We start from the raw sequence: 24,005 nt of genomic DNA, 5'->3' as shown, positions 1-24,005 counted from the left end.
GGCGAATTGCACCATATAATTTGTGGTTGTTATACAAATGAGAGAATTCAGCAGTAATGTCGAGAGTCAAAAGATAATCCTTCCGGCCAAATGTCGAGAGAATTGGTAATAAAATTAGCACTTTATTGCAATATTTCTCAAAATCCGACCAACATATAAATGGGAGCTATATCTAAATCTGAACCGATTTCGAGCAAACTTCTTAGATATTATGGTAGTCGTCAAGGAAACGTTGGCTCTAGGAGTGAAATTGGCCAATAAATATACATGAGAGCTATATCTAAATCTGAACCGATTTCTATGAAACTCACCAGTAATGTCGAATCAAGAGAAAATCCTTCATACCAAAATGGAGACAGTCGGTTAACAAATGACCACATTATTGCAATATTAGTCCAAATCGGACGAACAAATATATGGGAGCTATATGTAAATCTGAACCGATTTCAAGCAAACTTCTTAAATATTGTAGTTGTCGTCGCGCATAGCGTTTTACGCAATTTTGGGAAGATTGGTTAATAAATCGAGATTCAAAATAAAATCCTTCCTGCCAAATTTCGAGAGAATCAATAACCAAATGGCCATTTTATTGCATTATTCCTGCAAATCGGACAATTATATATATATGTAAGCTATATCCAAATCTGAACCGATGTTTTCCAATTTCAATAGGCTTCGTCTCTAGGCCGAAAAACATGCAAGTACCAAATTTTGAGACGATCGGATGAAAACTGCGACCTGTACTTTGTACACAAATTAAAATTGACAGACGGACAAGTGATTCTGAGTCGATCGGTATACTTGTGAATGGGTTTATCTTCCTTCCGTCTGGGTGTTACAAACAAATGCACTAAGTTATAACACCCTGTATCACATTAGTGGTGTAGGGTATAATGAGCAAACCCATGGCAGCCGGTTGTACGTACCCGATTGACTCGATGGAATCCTTCATCGGCAAGGGCTGCCGCTTCGGTGTACAACACACTGCTACAACAACAAGAAGGATATAATGATGCCACTCTTTTACAACCGAAGTATTACCTAAACTATGCTCTTTCTGAATATACCATGTAAGACCCTAAATATTCCAATGGAACGGGCTATAAAAAAGGTCCCTTATCATTGAGTTTAAACTTGAATCGGAAAGCACTCATTGATGTGTGAGAATTTGTCCCTTCTCGGTTTCTGGTGATAATGTTCTTCCTCAGGGTAATGTTCTCATTAGAGGAGGGATGGTACCTCAGACATTTCAACTCAAATATGGATATCAAATTCGTGCTGCACTTTCAAATCCCTTTAATTTGAACCCCTTATTGCCATGGCCGGTAAATATAAATCGTTTGGAGGTTGTTTTGGGGCTGGGACGGCCATCGGCACTTTGCACTGAAAATAGATATAAAATTTGTTCTTTATTCCCAACGGAAATTAAGTTCAGTTTAGGAGGTGCTTTAGAGCGTACTCTAAAATTGGATATCAAATTAGCTTTTTACTCTCATATACCTTTCATTTGAGTCCCATATTGTCATAATGTCAAATAACCCATTTGACGTATCTTTAGGAGGAAGAGCCTAGACTTGAACGTAAATTTTAATGTCATATTCGTAATCTACTCCCTAATACCTTTCATTTGAGTCCCATATAGCCATGGTCGGCTAATATGCCCATTTGGGGGTATTTGGGGTGGGCGGCCTCCCATTACTTGGACCTAATGTTTTATGCCATATTTGTAATCTACTGCCTAGTACTTTTCATTTGAGTCCCATATTGACATGAACTTCGAATATATCTGTTTAAAAGAGTTTTGGGGTTGGGGGGGAGGGGGGGGAGGGGCGCTGTTTACTTGGACGAAAATTTTAATACGATATTCGTTTTCTGGTCTCCAATACCTTTTATTTGATACCCTTATTGTGCCCATCGAAACACTTTCGGATATGGGTGGCGTTTTTGGGGTAAGGGGGAGAGTCCGCCTCCACCCGATATCTAAAAATGATATAGCCTATGTTTCCTTCCGGACAAACTTACACAATCTATGAAAATTTTAAGAAAATCAGTTCAGCCAAGTATCATAAAGTCTTATAGTTTGAGGGGTGGCTTGGCCTCGTATACTTCGATCTGATTTTGTATGCCAGATTCGAAATCTACTCCCGAATACCTTTCATTTAAGCCTCATATTGAAATGAACGTCCATTATGCCTGTTTGGGGGCCTGATGGATACTTTGACTCAAATTTTAATACCTTATTCGTGTTATACCCTCCAATACCTTTAATTTGATACCCATATTGTCCCAATCGATCCACTTTTGATTTTGGGTTGTGTTTTTGGCATAAGGGGGAGGGTCCGTCCCCTTTCCGATACTGAAAAATTACATAGCCAATGTTTCCCTCCAGACCAACCTACACAATATGCGAAAATTTCAAGAAAATCGGTATTGCCGTTTTTCAGTCTATACGGAGCAAACAAACTGAGTCCCATATATGCGTGATTGGCTAATGTGCCCATTTTGGCCGCTTTTGTGGGAGTGGGGCCACCCCCAATATTTCGACATGAATTTATATACCAGATTCGTTATCTACTCCCGCATACTTTTCACTTGATACCCATATTGTGTTTTCGTGGTAACGGTGGAGGGTCCGCTCCCTTCCGTTATCAATAAATTACAAAGCCTATTCCTACTTCCTGACCATATTCTACTCTTGAAAACCTTTCATTTGAATCCCATATTGTCCCGATCGGTCCACTTTTATTTTTGGGTAGTACTTTTGGGGTAAGGGGATACCTCCCGATATCAAAAAATTGTATAGCCTATGTGTCCTTCCAGACCAACCAACACAATCTGTGAAAATTTTAAGAAAATCGGTTCAGCTGTTTTTGAGTTTATACAGAACAAACAAACAAACCGACAAACAAACACAAATTGAATTTTATATATAAGATTATAGTTTCTCATCCGGGAGACGAGTGAACCTACTGCAACAAACTGGAAATAGTTCGTTGCGTCGTTAGAAAATAGTCTCAGCATATTCTTTCCGATATCCAAACAATTAAATGAAGACGAATAATACACTATTTCATAATATCACATCCTTTAATATCACGAAAATATATGCCGTTTGGGGATGGACCTAGTGCCTTGAGATTTTAGACATAATCCCGATAAAACCTCAGCTATAACCATTCAAAATGTCAAAGAGTTATCTCTACCAGTTCTCAAATTGCAGATTTTTTATTCCATCCCACTGTGTGACGACACAATCTCATGGCAGTCGGTGGGTGCATACAACCGGTGGAGTCCTTCATCGGCAAGGGCTACCGCCTCAGTGTACGTGTTCGACTTTTTTCGTCATGGGAGAGGCACATCCTAGAGTGCCTTCTCCGCACGCTTCTGGTCCGTCCCGGGATTGAAAAGAACCCCGGACCCTGGTTCTGTTCGGTTTGCCAGAACCGCCTTCATCATCGGTCGGTGTCGGTGAGGTGTAACCGGTGCATGGAATGGGTACATTTCCGATCTTGCTCTGGCCTCACTTCACTACGAGAGTATAGTCATACTCAATATGTTGCAAGGAGCTGTGCGAACGTAGACAGCAGTGGGTCACAAGCGTCGTCGTCGTCGCCTTCTGCGTCTTCGTCGTCGGACTATGTGACCCCCCCACCTCTCCTGTGCGGCAATGTACGCAACAGCAGCATCCTAGCCTCAACATTTCCATGCCACTGCCGGGAAGTGTATCATTTTAGGAACTGATCTGCAACGGTCTCCGTGTCAACATCGATGAGATTGTGGCTTTTATGAGTCGAAAGAACATATTGGTCGCAGCTATTCAAGAGACAAAGCTGACCCAACCCTGCAGCTTGCACAGTTGTCACGGATACAGTGTGATACGTAACGATCGTTTATGGAATGGAGATGGGGGATTGGCCTTTGTGATACCCCATTCCGTGCAATATAGACCCATCTCGCCTGCGCCTGGCGCTAGTGACCCCTAAATGGAGTGCATGGGGATAGCAGTTAGGTCCGGTACAGACGAGATAGAGTTATACAACGTGTACATACCGCTGTTTGGTAGCTGTGTCCCAATTAATGGCCAAGCTTAAAACCCTGACACAAGTGGGTTACTTTCGGGTCATAATAGTCTGGTTCTAATGGACTTTAATGCGCATCACATTTCATGGCATTCTCCCCTAGGTAACGACCAGCGAAGCATGGCTTTAACAGCAGATTGAAAGCTCCACGTTTTGCACGGTGAATGAGGATGCCCCCCACTAGGATAACGAGGAGGTGCAGCTGCTCGCCAGACATTTCCATTGCATCCACTGATCTCCTGAGTGACGTATCCTGGCAACCAGTCATCTCTTTGGGGTCAGACCACCTCCGCATAATTCTCACCATCGACCGACCACCCGACTTCATAACCTCTAAGCGCCGGACGTTTATCAATCAGAAGAAGACCGATTGGGCTGGCATCAGAGAGTATACCAATCGTCGCTTTAGTAAACTGCCACCCCCGTCGGATGTGCCAGTGGCCGAGAGGAAATTCTGAGACATAATTAACGCAACAGGCATACTGTGGTCTACTGTTAAGTCACTCTCGAACCCCCGTAGACGGGATGGCAGGACCTCAGTCACTTTTGGCGAAGTAACCGTGACTAATCCGAAAAGATGCTCTAGGTTGTTCAACCATCAATTTATTGTGCATCCCGAGAGTGACAGGGCAAGGAGGAAAGCCATTCGCCGTATCCGTCTCCGAGCCGATGGACAGCCATGGGCGAAGTTACGAATGACATCCGTGGCGCCAAATCATCTAAGGCGTTGAGCCCCGACGAAATCTCTACATTGATGTTGAAGAATCTTGAGTATCTTACCACTGTCCTCAACCAGCCTTTCAACACTCTTATAGTTCCCGATGTCTGGAAAATGGACAGAGTGATCCCGCTACTGAAGCCTAGGAAGGACCTGAGTTTGGGGGAGTCATACAGACCGATCTCCCTTCTCTCACCAGTGGCAAAGACGCTTGACGCATTACTCCTCCCGAGCCTCGTAGAAGAATTTCCATTCTCCGAGCATCAACATGGATTTTGAAGACTGCACAGCACAACAACTGCTTTGCATGCCATCACCGCACACATTTGCCGTGGCTTCAATTAGTCCAGGCCATGTGATAGGATGGTCCTCGTGGCACTGGACCTTTCGAAGGTATTCGACACGGTCAGCCATGCCAAACTATTTGAGGACATCGCCAACATGTCCCACCAGCCAGGCCTGAAACGCTGGGTCGCGAATTATCAGTGTGGTCGTCAGTCATTTGTAGAATTTAGGGATAGGAAGTCGAATCACCGTAGAGTAAAACAGGGAGTTCCCCAAGGTGGGGTGATATCTCCGGCACTGTTTAACCTCTACCTATCCTCCATTCAACCCCCACCAGACGGCAGAGAGATCGTATCATATGCGGACGATTGTACCATCATGGCATCAGGCCCTCCACCCATTGATGACATCTGCGATAGGTTGAACGTCTACCTCAACGAACTTGCCTCATATTTCGCTGCAAGAAATCTGAAGATATTCAGATCTGTCAGAATGCCGCCATCCGAACTGCGACGGGGTGTCCTCACTTCCCATGTGGACCACCTCCATCAGGCGATAAAGATCCTATCAGTACGAAGCATAACTACATGCTATCTAAGCAATACTTTTTGGGCTGTTATCGCAGAGACCATCCAAATCATCATCTTGTGGATAGATATCCACCGCCCAGAAGCCTTCAGGTAGATCTACATGATCTAGAGCGTGAGGTTCAGCGCTACAAGAGAGAACCTTTAGATCAAGCGGCATATCAAGCAGGTCTAGACAACATTCATGCAGACACGGTAGCAGATGCGGTAAATAGCTACCGGGTGAATGTAGTCCTTGGAGAACGACCGCCTCCCATTGAACCTGAAGAAATTGACCTCCCCCGGCAAACCAGAGTAGTTCTGGCTCAATTACGTTCCGGCAGATGCAGCCGCCTCAACTCCTACAGGGCAAGGATTGATGGCGAAGTGCCACATGTATGTCCCGAATGTAACCAGAGACCACACGATACACGTTTAACTGCCCAGCCAGACCCACTCGACTCAGACCCAGATTCCTGTGGACGCATCCCATCTTAGTGGCAGACACTAAACAGAATCACGAATGATAGAACATAACAAACTGCTACAACAACAATCACATGGCAGCGGGTTCTATCCAACGGATTGATACTATGAATGGTTGTCAGGTTTTGCTGCCCCATTTTAAGTTGTCGTTGTTGTTGTAGCAGTATGTTGTGTTCTATTTTTCGACTGCTTGATTCTGTTGAGTGTTAAGATCCAGGAACTCTGCCACTAAGATGGGGTGCGTCCAGAGGGATCTGGGTCTGAGTTGAGTGGGCCTGGCTGGGCAGTTAAACGTGTATCGTGTGGTCCCTGGTTACAATTGAGACATACATTTTGCACGTCGGTATCAATCCTTGCTCTGTAGGAGTTGAGGCGGCTGCATCTGCCGGAACGTAATTGAGCCAGAACTACTCTGGTTTGCCGGGGGAGGTCAATTTCTTCAGGTTCAATGGGAGGCGGTCGTTCTCCAAGGACTACATTCACCCGGTAGCTATTTACCGCATCTGCTACCGTGTCTGCATGAATGTTGTCTAGACCTGCTTGATATGCCGCTTGATCTAAAGGTTCTCTCTTGTAGCGCTGAACCTCACGCTCTAGATCATGTAGATCTACCTGAAGGCTTCTGGGCGGTGGATATCTATCCACAAGATGATGATTTGGATGGTCTCTGCGATAACAGCCCAAAAAGTATTGCTTAGATAGCATGTAGTTATGCTTCGTACTGATAGGATCTTTATCGCCTGATGGAGGTGGTCCACATGGGAAGTGAGGACACCCCGTCGCAGTTCGGATGGCGGCATTCTGACAGATCTGAATATTATTCCACTGCCTCTCACAAAACTGACGAGACCACACTGGAACTGCATAACATACCATAGACAGGCCAATTGCTTTGTACGTGGTCAACAAGGTTTCTTTGTCTGCAACCCAAGTGCTGCCAGCAAGTGAATTGAGGACCTTGTTTCTACTTTTGACTTTATCGCAAATTACTGTGGCATGTGGGGGGAATGTGACGCCAAGTATTTTGGGACACTTGATGGTCGGAATCATTTCTCCATCGACCATCACAGTCAGCTCGGTATTCACCTCACGCGTATTTGTAGTGAACAATGTGGCTGAAGATTTGGTGGGAGATATCTTCAGATTTCTTGCAGCGAAATATGAGGCAAGTTCGTTGAGGTAGACGTTCAACCTATCGCAGATGTCATCAATGGGTGGGTTGCCTGATGCCATGATCGTACAATCGTCCGTATATGATACGATCTCTCTGCCGTCTGGTGGGGTGGAATGGAGGATAGGTAGAGGTTAAACAGTGTCGGAGATATCACCCCACCTTGTGGAACTCCCTGTTTTACTCTCCGGTGATTCGGCTTCTTATCCCTAAATTCTACAAATGACTGACGACCAAACTGATAATTCGCGACCCAGCGTTTCAGGCCTGGCTGGAGGGACGTGTTGGCGATGTCCTCAAATAGTCGGATGCCTTCGAAAGATGCAGTGCCACGAGGACCGTCCTATCACGTGGTCTGGGCTGATTGAAGCCACGGCAAAGGTGTGCGGTGATGGCACGCAAGGCAGTTGTTGTGCTATGCAGTCTTCGAAATTCATGTTGATGCTCGGAAAATGGAAATTCTCCTACGAGGCTCAGGAGAAGTAATGCCTCGAGCGTCTTTGCCACTGGTGAGAGAAGAGAGATCGGTCTGTATGACTCCCCCAAACTCAGGTCCTTCCCAGGCTTCAATAGCGGGATCACTCTGTCCATTTTCCAGACATCGGGGACTATAAGAGTGTTGAAAGACAGGTTGAGGACAGTGGTAAGATACTCAACTCCAGGTAAATCCAGATTCTTCAACATCAATATAGAGATTTCATCGGGGCTCAACGCCTTGGATGATTTGGCGCCACGGATGTCATTCGTAACTACGCCCACGGTAAATTGTGATGGCTATTCATCGGCTCGGAAACAGATACGGCGAATGGCTCTCCTCCTTGCCCTGTCACTCTTGGGATGCACAATAAATTGATGGTTGAACAACCTGGAGCATCTCTTCGGATCAGTCACGGTTACTTCGCCAAAAGTGACTGAGGTCCTGCCATCCCGTCTACCCGGGTTCGAGAGTGACTTAACAGTAGACCACAGCTTGCCTAAACCGGTGCCTAAGTTACATTGCTCCAAGTGTTCTAGCCACAAATTCCACCTATGTTCGTTGACCACCCTGTTTATTGCCAGATTCAGCTCGCTGATTCTGGGGTTAGCGGGGTCCATACAACGAATCCCATCACATTCATCTGCGAGTACCACTGCCTGCGCCGGGAAATTGGGCCGCACTTGGGGTATTCGACCGGCTAGTATAAAGCGAGCGGCTGTTGCGTTAATTATGTCTTAGAATTTCCTCTCGGCCACTGGCACATCCGACGGGGTTGGCAGTTTACTGAAGCGGCGATTGGTATACTCTCTGATGCCAGCCCAATCAGTCTTCTTCTGATTGATAAACGTCCGGCGCTTAGAGGTTATGAAGTCGGGTGTTCGGTCGATGGTGAGAATTATGCGGAGGTGGTCTGACCCCAAAGAGATGACGGCTTGCCAGGATACGTCACTCAGGAGATCAGTGGATGCAATGGAAATGTCTGGCGAGCAGCTGCACCTCTTCTTTATCCTATTGGGGGGCATCCTCATTCACCGTGCAAAACGTGGAGCTTTCAATCTGCTCTGCCAAAGCCATGCTACGCTGGTTGTTACCTAGGGGAGAATGCCATGAAATGTGATGCGCATTAAAGTCCATTAGAACCAGACGATTATGACCCGATAGTAACCCACTTATGTCAGGGTTGTAAGCTTGACCATTAATTGGGACACAGTTACCAACCGGCGGTATGTACACGTTGTATAATTCTATCTCGTTAGTACCGGACCTAACTGCTATACCCATGCACTCCATATAGGGGTCACTAGAGTCAGGCGCAGGCGAAATGGGTCTATATTGCACGGAATGGGGTATCACAAAGGCCAATCCCCCATCTCCATTCCTTAAACGATCGTTACGTATCACACTGTATCCGTGACAAATGTGCAAGCTGCAGGGTTGGGTCAGCTTTGTCCACTGAATCGCTGCGACCAATATGTTCTTTCGACTCATAAAAGCCACAATCTCATCGATGTTGACACGGATACCGATGCAGTTCAGTTGCAAAAATGATACACTTCCCGGCAGTGGCATGGAAATGTTGAGGCTAGGATGCAGCTGTGGCGTATATTGCCGAACAGGAGAGGTCGGGGGGGTCACATAGTCCGACGACAAGGACGCAGAAGGCGATGACGACGACGCTTGTGACCTACTGCTGGCTATGTTCGCACAGCACCTTGTGACATAGACAGTATGACTATACTCCCGCAGTGAAGTGAGGCCAGAGCAAGATCGGAAATGTACCCATTCTATGCACCGGTTACACCTCACCGACACCGACCGATAATGAAGGCGGTTCTGGCAAACCGAACAGAACCAGGGTCCGGGGTTCTTTTCAATCCGGCCACGGATCAGAAGCGTGCGGAGAAGGCACTCCAGGACGTGCCTCTCCCATGACGAAAAAAGACGAACACGTACACTGAGGCGGCAACCCTTGCCGATGAGGATTCCATCGGGTCAATCCGGTGCGTACAACCGGCTGCCATGGGATTGGGATGCAATGGTAATGTCTGGCGAGCTGCTGCACCTCCTCGTTGCTGACTCGAGTGCTGCTGCTGACGAAGTGGCGAAGTTTAGCTATTAAAGCCCGCCAAGAAGCCTTCGAATGTCGGCATTTTTATCTTTTTTAGTACATATTTATGACATTTACATTTTGTTATGTTAATATCAGTGGCTTTTCAACCGTTATACAATTTATGTGTTTTTATACTGCTAATTCATGATTTTAAAATTAGTACTTCATAAGCATATAACAAGTAAAAGCGTGCTAAGTTCGGCCGGGCCGAATCTTATATACCCTCCACCATGGATCGCATTTGTCGAGTTGTTTTCCCGGCATCTCTTCTTAGGCTAAAAAGGATATAAGAAAAGAGTTGCTCTGCTATTAAAACGATATCAAGATATGGTCCGGTTCGGACCACAATTAAATTATATGTTGGAGACCTGTGTAAAATTTCAGCCAATTCGTATAAGAATTGCGCCCATTGGGGCTCACGAAGTAAAATAGAGAACGATTTATATGGGATCTGTATCGGGCTATAGACCGATTCAGAACATAATAAACACGTTTGTTGATGGTCATGAGAGGATCCGTCGTACAAAATCTCAGGCATATCGGATAATAATTGCGACCTCTAGGGGTCAAGAAGTCAAGATCCCAGATCGGTTTATATGGCAGCTATATCAGGTTATGAACCGATTTGAACCTTATTTGACACAGTTGTTTAAAGTAAAAATAAAATACGTCATGCAAAATTTCAGCTAAATCGGATAAGAATTGTGTCCTCTAGAGGCTCAAAAATCAAGACCCAAGATCGGTTTATATGGCAGCTATATCAGGTTATGAACCGATTTAAACCATACTTGCCACAGTTGTTGGGTATCATAACAAAACACGTCGTGCGAAATTCCATTCCAATCGGAAAAGAATTGCGCCCTCTAGAGGCTCAAGAAGTCAAGACCCAAGATCGGTTTATATGGCAGCTATATCAGGTTATGGACGGATTTGAACCATATTTGGCACAGTTGTTGGATATCATAACAAAACACGTCGTGCAAAATTTCATTTCAATCGGATAAGAATTGCGCACTCTAGAGGCTCAAGAAGTCAAGACCCAAGGTCGGTTTATATGGCAGCTATATCAGGTTATGGACCGATTTGAACCATACTTGGCACAGTTGTTGGATATCATAACAAAAATTTCAAGCGGCTAGCTTTACTCCTTCGGAAGTTAGCGTGCTTTCGACAGACAGACGGACGGACGGACATGGCTAGATCGACATAAAATGTCGCGACGATCAAGAATATATATACTTTATGGGGTCTCAGACGAATATTTCGAGTAGTTACAAACAGAATGACGAAATTAGTATACCCCCATCTTATGGTGGAGGGTATAAAAAACTAAGTATAAACTTTGAGTTTATACAAGTGTTAAGAGATCTTTTCCAAATTTCGTAAATTCTGGGTAAGAAATGAGTTTTTTTGCGCATTTAATGCCTTTAATCGGAAAATAGAATGTGGCAACTGCATAAAAATTTTTAGATCTGGTAAATACTCAGATGTTGAGGGGTGTATGCAACCTACGCTAACAGCGAAAATGGGTAGAAAAGGCGTATTTCTGGAAACAACCCCTTAAATCGGGAGATCGGTTTATCCAAACTCGGCGCAGTTGTCAAAAATGTACGACTTTTATGAACTCAAGATTTCTTGTCGGGAGATGGGTATAAATATAAGCATATTTGAAGTCTAGATGAGGCCACATAGTTTTGGAATGCTCACAGCCCCCTCCTTGTGACCATCTATCATTCGTTGCCCTTCGGGCCTGGACCTGAAAACTTAGCTTACATGTCGCTAGAGGCATACCCACAGATTCCAGTGTCCCTGGAGTGTGTAAGGTAGTTCCTAGTCTCGCAAGATCGTCCGCTTAAGAATTCCTTGGGATATCTCTCTGGCCCGGCACCCAGAACAGATGAATTTTAAACTGTTCAGCCATTTTGTTGAGAGATCTGCGACAGTCGAGAGCACGTCTAAAGGAACACTGAAAACTAATTTATATCCAATTACATCATTTTAACCTTAGATTCTTTCAATGATTCTTATTTAATAAAAAATTAATAAATTTGTAAATTTTTTTAACATCTTCCTTTTTTGTTTTCTTTTCATTTCAGAAAGTGGATACATCAGCTCTTAGCACGGGTAGCGGAGATTCACATGGCGATCTTATGTCGGAGATTCGTATGGGCTTTGAACTTAAACCAGCTCAAAGTAGAGAGATACCCGCAAATCGCATTAGCGATGAAAATGTGTCCGGTACCGATGCTTTAGCTGATGCTCTGCGAAGAGCTTTATTAGATCGCGGTCGTGTAATACAATCCTCCGACGATGAGTCAGATTCATCGGGCAATGATGATGAATGGGATGATTAAAATGGCCAAGCCATTTCATCTATGTTTATATATACATGTATGACCAAAGGTGGAAACAATGGGAAGGTTTTGATTAATCTTCATCGGGTATGTGTTAACATTGTAATTTAAAAAAAAAAGAGAAAAAAAAACAAACCAAATTTAAACTAAAAAAAAATTGCTGCCTCCTAAAATCAATGATAGAAATAATACTACAAGAAAATTCATTAATTCGTTTTCTGTCAGCAAATTAATGCGCTGTGTACTTTTTAAAAAAACAAACAATTGCATTTTGTATTTAGTACATTGAAGAAATGTATTTTTAAGATTTGCTAAACAAATTTTTATCGTCTTGTTTGTATATACATATTTTTATTTTTCCCATCAAGAAACAAGACAAAAATTTTTCTTTAAGGATCCAGGATCAAGATAGCTAATGTTCTAAACGTTTATTATGCATTTTGTATATTTATTTTATGTGTATTTTTATACCCGCCACCGAAGGATGGGGGTATATTCATTTTGTCATTCCGTTTGCAACACATCGAAATATTCATTTCCGACCCTATAAAGTATTGGGTTGCCCAAAAAGTAATTGCGGATTTTTTAAAAGAAAGTAAATGCATTTTTAATAAAACTTAAATAACTGACAGAATGCAATTACAGAGTCACAAGCTGTGAAAAAATTTGTCAACGACGACTATATGAAAAATCCGCGATTACTTTTTGGGCAACCCAATATATACATTCTTGATCAACGCAAAAATCTAAGACGATCTAGCCATGTCCGTCCGTCTGTCTGCTGAAATCACGCTACAGTCTTTAAAAATAGAGATATTGAGCAGAAACTTTGCACATATTCTTTTTTTGTCCATAAGCAGGCCAAGTTCGAAGATGGGCTATATCGGACTATATCTTGATATAGCCCCCGTATAGACCGGTCCGCCGATTTAGGGTCTTAGGCACATAAAAGCCACATTTATTATCAGATTTTGTTGAAATTTGGGGCAGTGAGTTGTGTTAGGCCCCATGGGATCCTTCTTCAGTTTGGCCCAGATCGGTCCAGATTTGGATATAGCCCCCGTATAGACCGGTCCGCCGATTTAGGGTCTTAGGCCCATAAAAGTCACACTTATTATTATTTGAAATTTGGGGCAGTGAGTTGTGTAAGGCCCTTCGACATCATTCTTCAATTTGGCCCAGATCGGTTTAGATTTGGATATAGCTGCCATATAGACCGGTCCGCCGATTTAGGGTCTTAGGCCCATAAAGCCACATTTATTATCCGATTTTGTTGAGATTTGGGGCAGTGAGTTGTGTAAGGCCCTTCGACGTCCTTCTTCAATTTGGCTCAGATCGGTCCAGATTTAAATATAGTTGTCATATAGACCGATCTCTCGATTTAAGGTCTTGCGCCCATAAAGGGCGCATTTATTGTCCAATGTCGCCGAAATTTGGGATAGTGAGTTGTGTTAGGCTCTTCGACATTTTTCTGAAACTTGGCCCAAATCGGTCCAGATTTGGATATAGCTGCCATATAGACCCATATCTCGATTTAAAGTCTTGGCCCCATAAAAGGCGCATTTACAATCCGATTTCACTGAAATTTGACAAAGTGACTTATGTTACGCTCTTCGACATTTTTCTGAAATTTGGCCCAAATCGGTACAGATTTTTATATAGCTGCCATATAGGCTGATTCGCCGATTTAGGCTCTTAGGCCCATAAAAGCCACATTTACTATCCGATTTTGTTGAAATTTAGGACAGTAAGTTGTGTTAGACTTTTCGACATTTTTCTGAAACTTGGTCCAAATCGGTCCAGATTTGGATATAGCTGCCATATAGACCCATATCTCGATTTAAAGGCTTGGCCCCATAAAAGGCGCATTTATAATCCGATTTGACACAGTGACTTATGTTAGGCCTTTGGACATCCGTGTCGTATATGATTCAGATCGGTTTATTTTTAGATATAGCTACTAAAGGACCAATATTTTGTTATACACAATTGAACAATGACATGTACTTATTAGTATTTGATCAACATCGGAACATATTTCGATATACCAGCTATGGGGAATAAGGTATAAATTTTTCACCGAATTTTGACGAAAGGTGTTTGACATACCCGAGGTGGTGGGCACCAAAGTTCGGCCCGGCCGAACTTAACGCCGTTTTACTTGTTTTGTTATAGTTTTTTTTGCTTTTTGGAAGACTAATTATTTAAGTCATGCGCATCTAAGAAAACCCTGACCGATCCCAAATTTATCTAAATAGCATACCATACCAAGACAATGAGGCATTGAAGCGACTTTGAAAAGCGTAATATTCTAGCCCATAAAGGTGGGAAAGACTAATACCATTTTACCACATTAAAATGGTTGTGAACTTTGGAAACAATCAGAAAATTTACCACGAGCAATCGCAGCTGCGTTTTTCCCCTTTGGGAGATTAATAAGAAATGGATGAAATCAATTACCAGCCAAAACGACAGAAAAAACTATTCAGATTGGTTATTTTTAGAACGTCTTCCAAATAATAACTTTTAGTTCAATGCTATTTATCCTTCCTAATATCATCTTGTGGATAGATATCCACCGCCCAGAAGCCTTAAGATAAATCTACATGATCTACAGCGTGGGGTTCAGCGCTTCAAAAGAGAACCTCTAGATCAATCGGCATATCAAGCAGGTCTAGACAACTTTTATGCAGACACGGTAGCAGATGCGGTAAATTGCTACCGGGTGAATGTAGTCCTTGGAGAACGAACGCCTCCTATTACATCTGAAGAAATTGACCTCCCCCGGCAAACCAGAGTAGTTCTGGCTCAATTACGTTCCGGCAGATGCAGGCGCTTCAACTCCTACAGTGCAAGGATGTATGTCCCGATTGGGACCAGGGACTACATATACATTTAACTGCCTGCTTAACTGCCCAGTCAGACCCACCTGACTCAGACGCACCCCATCTTAGTCGCAGCCAGACGAAATATAGAAGACAACAAACTGCTGTTTGTTAGCTTTTTTTAATTAGTATTGTATATTCCTTGACAGCGAGATAACCCTCTATGTAGCCGACTAGGTCGTTAAGGGCCGTTTCAATGGATTTGCCTTTACTATATGCATGCTGCTGCCACGACAGGCGATCTCTAGGGATCTTTGCCCTAAGATACGTTTCTATTAACCTCTTAAGAGTCTTCAGCATAAAGAATGACAGACTAATAGGACGTGTTCGTGTGGCAGGGTTTTCGGAATGAAAATGACCTTCGTGTTCATCCATCCCACAAGTATATATGACATTCTGATACCAGCAGAGTATATCTTCCTAAGCCAGGGAATCAGTCTATCAAACACAGTTTGTAATTCAACCAGTGATACATCATCAGGGCCTGGCGACTTATTTTTATCCCAATCCGCCTTTCTTCTGTTTAGACGAGGGACCACTACTCCAGTATTATCTCCAAGGCTAAAACTAATATAACGATGATCAGAGTAGCTGTGGTAATCCAACACTTCCTAGTGGCATATTCTTCCACTTATATCTTCCAATACAAAGGTAATATCTAGTACCTCCTGCCTGTTCCTGGTAATAAAGGTAGGTTTATCCCCTTTATTACAAATCGCCAAATGGCAACTATTATATTCAATAAGCAGCTCAACCCTTTTGTTGACATTCGAACTTCCCCATATCTGGTGATGTGCATTAGCATCACTTCCAACAATGAGGTTTTCTTGCCTACAGAAGCAGCTTCAACCAGTGACTTAAGGTTTGAAGGCGGCATCTCTGAATCATGTGCCATATATAGGAAACCCAGCCAGTAATGAGACTTGTTTATTTCAAAGCTGGCTATTACTAAATCTGCACACCTTGAGCCCAGTCCAACTATTGTAGATGACCCACCTACACAGGGCTTGTCGGGTCCTGTTTCGATGCAATCCACTCCTGTCTCGATAGTGGCATTTTTTCTCTGGATTTTTAAAGATGTCTTCGATAGTTCCTCAGGCAAGTGTTCAGCAACAACTGCTGAGTTATCTCCTGATTCTCCAACCCCACCGCTTCGATGGACCTTCAGTTTCAACTTGTTGAATCCGTAGAATACAACCCCTTCAGACTTGTTGTGGTCTGCGAGACAGCCGGAGTTTAGTACGAATACTGCATGCCTCCGGTCACCATCAGTCTCATCCAATCTACCAATACTCCAGTTGGTGGTTGAAAAATTTTACATTCCCTTAGTCTTCTAAGTATTGATTCAGGATCTGAGGCAATCCTTGGTATCCAAGCATGCGCCATTCGTCGAGAAGGAACTCCTTCTTGACTAAACCTAGTGCCGCACCTGGCCAGATGTCACCAATCTTTTTTAGCGAACAACAATACATCTCAATTGAGCGTTGATCCCCGAAGGTAAATAGTCTGTATCGGCCTCGATACCTGAATCCCCCAGGATTCTTCCACAAGGACATCAGAGTATACTGATGACAGTACATTGACTATCGCACTCCAATTATTCCTAGGTATGCAGCCCTGTTATTCTCCCTTGTCGACAACTGTCATCACCAAACTGTCCCTAGCGACATTAGCAAAGTTTCTTGGACTCATCTTACTATTGTTAGCCCTAGTTCTTTTTTAAGGCATGGGATGCTATCCAGGTGACCGCAGCCTTTTGGCTGACTGCGATGCAGTTTCCAAATCTAGAAGTGTAGTCTTTGGGGTAGTCTATGCAGCGAATTCCCGAGACCAATTTAGGGTGTCACTACATTTTCATGTGAAGGTGGCGATCACGTCAAGATCCTGCAGACGAGCAAGCTTGTTCCGGTCCAAAGGACCGATTGCCGCCAAAACAGGGTGGCCTTTGGTTATTTAAAGACGCCTTTAACTCGCCTTGTCATACCGAGCATCATAAGCACTGAGTATTTGTGAAAGAGCCGCTGCTGCCCGATACCGCTGATTGTCCGCCATATATTGTATTTAGGGAAGCTAGCCAGTAATGGGACTTGTTTATTTCAAGGCTGGCTATTACTACTGTTGTTGTTGCTGTAGTAGCAGTGTGTGGTATACTGAGGCGGCAGCCCTTGCCGATAAAGGAATTCATCGGGTCAATCCGGTACTTACAACCGGCTGCCATGGGATTGCGGCTACAACTAAATCTTTAGTGCTTAGCGACGGAAGAAGAAAGAAGACATAAGTATTGAAAATCCATGCAAGGGTTCCCTTTTTCTTGGCCAATCTTGGCATCTACAGAAGTCTAGGATTGGCTAGCTACTTTTCGCATTATGTGTGACTCATAGCTACATAAATAATTTCACTTACAATCGTACAACCAAAGAGAGTGCAGAGTTTTTCTTTCAATCTTCTTGATTGTAGAGACAGAGGTTTTAATTAGGACCCCAGATGGATCCTTAAATATACCTACTTGGAAAATGTGTGTTGCTATAAAATTTGTCCGAGACTATGCTTTTTGACTTGGTATGCTATGCTCTTAAAATAAAAACTAAACTCCGAAGTTTGAAGCCTTAAACCAGAAAAAACAAGAATTCTTTGAAATCAGTTTGCTGGGTAGAAGTGATGCCCGCAAAGATATAGTAGATGTTTCTACAACTGGGAGTACCCGTTTGCCCATAAATGTATAACCCAGCAAACAAAGTTAGTAATTATCCTACATTAATTTCCAATATCAAAAATTTAGTTTTTGACATCTCATTGAATTTGCTCTTTTTTTCTCTTAGGCAAAAAATGACGATGAAAATCTGAAGTCTTTTACATCCATTACATAAATTCCTGCTTTTACAACATTTTTTTCTATTTCATTATAGAATTCTAGTCTTTTTTAAAGTATTCCTTTTAACTTATAGAACTCCACACAAGAACACACCTGTCATTTAAAATGTGGTGTTTTTTTCTTTCTTGCTAAATAATTCTCTTAATGCATATCCTGCTCAATTAAAAATTATTGAAAAAAAAAATCAATCAAACAAACAGCAAACAATAGCAAACCAAAACTACTACAAATAGTACGTAATACGACCATTAAATATCTATATATCACTACCATTGCGCAGCAATTCGAAACAAAATACAAGTAATAACAATTCAAATTGGAAAAAACAAAATTTAAAAAAAATAAAAATATTTATATGTATGTAATTTAAAAAAAAAAAAAAACTATTTTAACTATAATAATTTTAAATTAGTAACAATTGTGCCAAATACAAAGAAAATAATTATTGAACTATTAAGAAAAACCAACTTACATCACACTGTATTGAACGAAATAGATGAGAGTGCAACTGGTAACAGTTTTCGAAATTAAAATTTTTGATCAAATAAGCAATAGCATATAAACAAAAACTACAAAATATGACGAAAAGCAAATAAAATTTTCTGTACTATGTATACAAATAGTATTGCACATATTATTTATGTATGTATTATAAATATATATAGAAATTATAAGATCAAAGTTTTATTAAGTCACACTTACCCCCTTAGCTATAGTTTTGTATCCCTCGCTGTACATCCTAAACGAGCAGTTTCTCGGTTTCCCTGCTACTTAACCTTATCATCAGATCTTGCTATGTTTAGTATCATTTTGTTGTTGTTGTAGCAGTGTGTTGTACACTAAGGCGGCAGCCCTTGCCGATTAAGAACTTCACCGGTATGTACAACCGGCTGCCTTGGGATTTTGGAGATCTTGTGTGTGGAAAAAATTAAAATCTTCCACATAATAGTTGTGTTTGCATACTTCGAGATTACAAATTTGCAGGCGAGTATAAGCAACTTCTTCCGGTTTTTGTTTGAATAAAACAGTTGGTATATAAAACATCTGGACGAGACTGCTATTTGCCGCTGGGAAAAACCCCTTCAGAATAAACTTGCTGCTTTTCAATTCCAAAACTCTCAATCCCGTATTTGGGAAAACTCCCCATGCTCTACCCTGAAATGTTGTCCAATATGAGAAAAATTATATTCAAATGAAATGAAATATTGCAAATGCAAATTTGCCTATGAACATTCCATTTAGGAACTGGGGCAAATTTCTCTCAAATCAATGAGTGCTGTCTGATTCAATTTTAAGGGAATTCCTTTTTATAGCCGAGTCCGAACGGCGTGCCGCAGAGCAAAACCTCTTTGGGAAAAGTTTTTACATGATAAAGTGCCTCAGAAATGTCGCCAGCATTAGGAGGGGATAACCACCGCTGAAAATTTTTCTGATGGTCGTGCCAGGGATCGAATCCAGGCGTTCAGCGTCATAGGCGGACATGCTAACCTCTGCGCTACGGTGGCCTCCAGGACGTGTCAGGGATCGAACCCAGACGTTCAGCGTCATAGGCGGACATGCTAACCTCTGCGCTACGGTGGCCTCCAATAAAATATAACATAAAAAAAAAATTTTGTAAAATCGTACGAGTTGACTCAGGGTCTCAAGAAAATTCTGACCCGTCTCCAAAAATATACAATATGGTGTTCTAATAAAAAACTTGTATTTTTGTTATCTATATATTTTATATATTTTGTATATTTTTTTATCATATAATGCCACGTTTTGGTGGAAAAAATGGTGATTTCCTACCAACATTTAAGAAAAATCCTACCAAACCAGAGCAAAATCCACCACCGCCACCGCCGAACATTTGGACATTTTGACATTCCATTTTTCACACATCAAATTACAATATATTGTAACGACAGGTTTCCCCTCGTGGGCTAGGGTATAATTCGCGGGGGAAGGGTCCGTCACAGAGATTTATATTTGCCGATACTAGAGTAAAGAACACGGAGTTTGTTTAGGTTTTTACAATCTTGTTTATTTGAGTGTAGGTATAAAGATGATAAGTGACTACAAGCGTATACTTAACGCCGAGGCCTGGAGCGGCACTCGGAAATACGGGCCAAATCAGGCAGTTGATGTAGATGGACACCTGGAACGGTACTCCGATTGCACAACAGCTTTGCCATGTGGGTGAAGACCTGGGACGGCAGTTCTTGATCAAAGACGTTCCGTTCACGCTACGGCTGGTCAAACGGTGTAGCTAGGGTCTGGGCTGTAGCTAGGGTCCAAATAAGTCGATGGTGGGCGCCGCTAGCTGATGATGTTGAAGATCTGGCACGATACTTCCACCTTCACACACGGGTGCTGGAGTTAGGACTAGGCTGGGCTTAACGGGAAGTGATTTGGTTGCGGGGAGGCTTGGAACAGCACTTCCAAGCGAGGCGCTGGCGTTGTTCGGCGAGGCCGTCGAGATCAGGTTACGTCAATCGTCGAATCAAAGTGCGATCGCACGGGATATGCCTCGGGTTGTTATGGTGCAGTGACCACGGAAGTACACTGTTCTGAGAAGAGTGAAATAGGCGGTGATACGGCTCGGGGAGGATGTAAGTATACCGGGCTGTGGTTCACTTGGCGGGACTTTTGTGATGCATTGACCACGGAAGTACACTGGATGGCGAGGGTTAATCGGCGATAGTATGGTGCAGCGACCTCGATGGTACGCTGTTGACGGGGAATACGCGGCGAGGAGTATACAAAGTTCCATGGTGCATTGTACTGTTAACGCGGACAATCGGCAAAGGTCAGCGTAGCATTTACGGTGCAGTGACCACGAACGTACACTATTTCGCAAAGACACACCGGCGGAATGATGGAGCAGTGACATGTACACTGTTGACGGGATACAAACGATGCGGCGAAACAATGATGTAGTGACCTCGAATGTACACTGTTGACGGGACACAAACGATGCGGGCATACGGAGCTTCTACGGTATAGTGATCACAAAAGTACACAGCGCAGTGACCTCGAAAGTACACTGTTAACCGACGATTGCGTTACGGAACTTGTCTGGATCTTTATGATGCAGTGACCATGAATGTACACTGATAACCGGCCGAAAATCGGATATTGCACGGAGTTTTAGTGACCACTAAAATACACTGACGTTCGAACACACTGGCGCACACCGTCACTTTTGTCTTCGCACTCTGTCTATGCCACTTCTTCACTCTACACACCGATTTTTTCCCTGCTTCCCGATGTTTGTCTGTGCTCCGACGATTGACTTCTGCTCCCCTATGCCTGTTCTTGCCTTCCTTTTATATGCTCATACTCATCGCAACATACTTCCAAATCACCACGGCAGCGCTAGTCCAAAACAAAATATTCTCTCCTGCAGCCGCTTGCATAAGTGCGTATGTTCGCTGCTGCGGCTGGCTGGCCAGCCAGTGTGGATTCGTTGAGTCTGGCTGTTGTGCATATCATTGCCATTGGCGGTCCTACGGTAACTTTTTTTGATCACTTTCAAATATAACTTGTAAACAAGTATGAGGGCCACTCACTTGCCACTGCCTGCTTGGATAAAAGTTCATTTAAGGTATATGACAAAATTTTGTAAAAATATATATGCATTTCAGAATCGACTGGGACGTACACTTAAAGGAAAATAGAAGTGGTTGAAATGACAAAGTACACTGTGAAAAATAATTTACTTGAAGTTAAAAACATACACCGCGAAAAATAATTTCTGTTTGAAATAATAACTTACACTGCGAAAATTAATTGACTATTGACATTAAATAAGTACACTGCGCGACATGATTTGCGATTAAAATTCATTAATTAATAAACTCGTAATAAAATTAAAACTAAACTAAAACAATTCAATTCAAAAATTCATTAACATTTCAACACAAAGGGGACATAACTGATTGTGGACGGAACGAGCCGGCGACTTCCGTCGTCACAATATACATTTACAACTCTACAAAGTACTAGATCGTCGTTATTCATAAAGAATCTGGACATACCCGTCCGTCTGTTTGTTGAAATCACTCTACAGTCTTTAATTCAAAAATGGCCTATTGATCTCCTGATGAGAAATGTTGAGTTTATAAAGTCGTATTTCTGCCCCAATTTCAATGAACAACCCTGACGAGTTTGACGATCTCCGAATTTATGTGTTTGAGCTCAGAAAGGCGCTTTTACTACCGATTTTCTCCGTTACACTGAGTTGAAAGAACCATGAGTATGGACCAGATTTGGCCACGCATTCCGTGTTCGACCGGGTTTTTGCCTGCAGGACCGTATTTTGGTCGGGCAATCTAAAGCATAAACTCAGTTCCTGGTCCTCAATGTAGAAACCCACGCCCACTCTGTCCTTTAGCTTTAATCCATCCCTGTAACATGATCTTCCAGATGGCAATATTAGGGTTCCGTCAATCCAAGACTGTGCCGATGGGAGCAGTGCCTCGCACTCGACTTCAAGGTTCATCTCAGGTATCCGATCGGAAACCTCTTCCCTTCCTTCCAGATTTCCTATCATCGCCTCGATTATACCGCGATGGTATGAGCTGCTGCTGACTAAACCGTTACTATATCGTTTTTTGTCGTTTCTCCTCAAGCTATTTTTTTCGAAGCAGGATATTTATGGTGCATGTTTGTGTCATTGTAGAATGTGGAAGAAGGATGGGGAAAACCTTAGGTAACAAATGTATGCCAGTTTTGGCATTGATGATATCCCTTTTTAGACTAATTATATCAATGAAATATCTGTGTAATACAAACTAAATCGAAAATTATCATACATAAATAAATAAAAATTTCCCCAAACGTTAACAAATTATTGCTTAAAATATCTCTTTGATCTTATAATTTGTATAAGCATTGTATTATAGATTTTCTTTTTATGAAAATGTGCCTATGCAACATTTTCTTTGTTAAGCCTGTTAAAGAAAAATGAAGATGTACACTTAATAACTACACCCTATATAGTACATAAAATGTGTATAATAGTAACGGCAAACTATATATACCACTATATATACATATATATTTATTACAAATCTATAGTAAAAAAAATAAGATATATATCTAATAAACATATTTAGAGAAAAAATTAACTTTTGACTTTGGTATGTGTATTTTTGGAAGAATTCAAATGAAAGACTTTATACTATATATTTGGGATGTTTGATATCTTATGACAAATTTATATATAAACTTTACTAAAGCAAATAATAAATTAAAAAAAATATGTATTGTAACTTCAATTTAATATTAAAAAAAAATAGAAACAAAGAAAAAACAATAAATATTCAAATCGTGGAAACAATTTTTGAAATCAAGAATATATACAACAAGAAAAACATATAAAATTAAAAAACTATACAAGTGACATTATAATTTATAACCTACATATTTATTATTATGTTTTTGATTGCTCTTAACCAAAATAACAACAAAAATATGAATGAACAAACAAAAACAAAACGCTATATAAAAGAAAATAAAAATGTTTTTCTTATTTTTTTTTTTAACTAAAATATAATTTAAATCTTTTGCTTCCTAAATTCCATGAAACATTAACTTAAAACACATAAACATTTTTCACCCCAAAAAATAAATTGTTCTTTTTGAGTGAAATGCATTTAATGCAATATAAATTAAAAATTATTAACTCTATTATATAAAGAAATGTTTTTTAGTTCTTTTCTCATTCTTGTGTGATGTTTTTAATATAAAAAAAGATTTAATAAGAAAAATATAACAAAAAGTTTACACCATGTTTATAGTTGTAATACAATTTAAAAAAAAAATCATATAGAAAACAAAAAGAAACTAACTAAACGGTTTTAGTGCTCATTCAAAAGAACTATGTTAGTTGTCCTAACAAAAACAAAATCTAACTTTATAGGTATTGAAATTGTATAAAGTGTATTATTTAATAGTTATTCTATATATATACATATATAAAACCACATAAAAGTAATAATAAAAAAATTCTTCG

General features: G+C 41.6%; 1 protein-coding gene across 5 annotated transcripts in view; it reads left to right on the top strand.

The window, feature by feature from the left end:
* LOC106080701 (actin nucleation-promoting factor WASL) overlaps positions 1–24,005 on the top strand; it is an 82,721-nt gene that overhangs the window by 48,958 nt on the left and 9,758 nt on the right. For 2 of the 5 annotated variants that reach the window (XM_013242174.2, XM_013242192.2), the window contains exon 8: positions 11,990–12,857. In XM_013242174.2, the coding sequence (XP_013097628.1) occupies positions 11,990–12,247 (258 nt within the window). In that variant the 3' untranslated portion in view covers positions 12,248–12,857. Of the gene's footprint in view, positions 1–11,989; positions 12,859–17,951; positions 20,980–24,005 lie in introns of those variants that run through there. The other 3 variants (XR_001220254.2, XR_001220256.2, XM_013242201.2) reach the window with 3 other exon arrangements.

Source organism: Stomoxys calcitrans, chromosome 2 (assembly GCF_963082655.1).
Source record: "Stomoxys calcitrans chromosome 2, idStoCalc2.1, whole genome shotgun sequence".
NCBI lineage: Eukaryota > Metazoa > Arthropoda > Insecta > Diptera > Muscidae > Stomoxys > Stomoxys calcitrans.
This window is presented reverse-complemented; position numbering and strand designations above follow the sequence as displayed.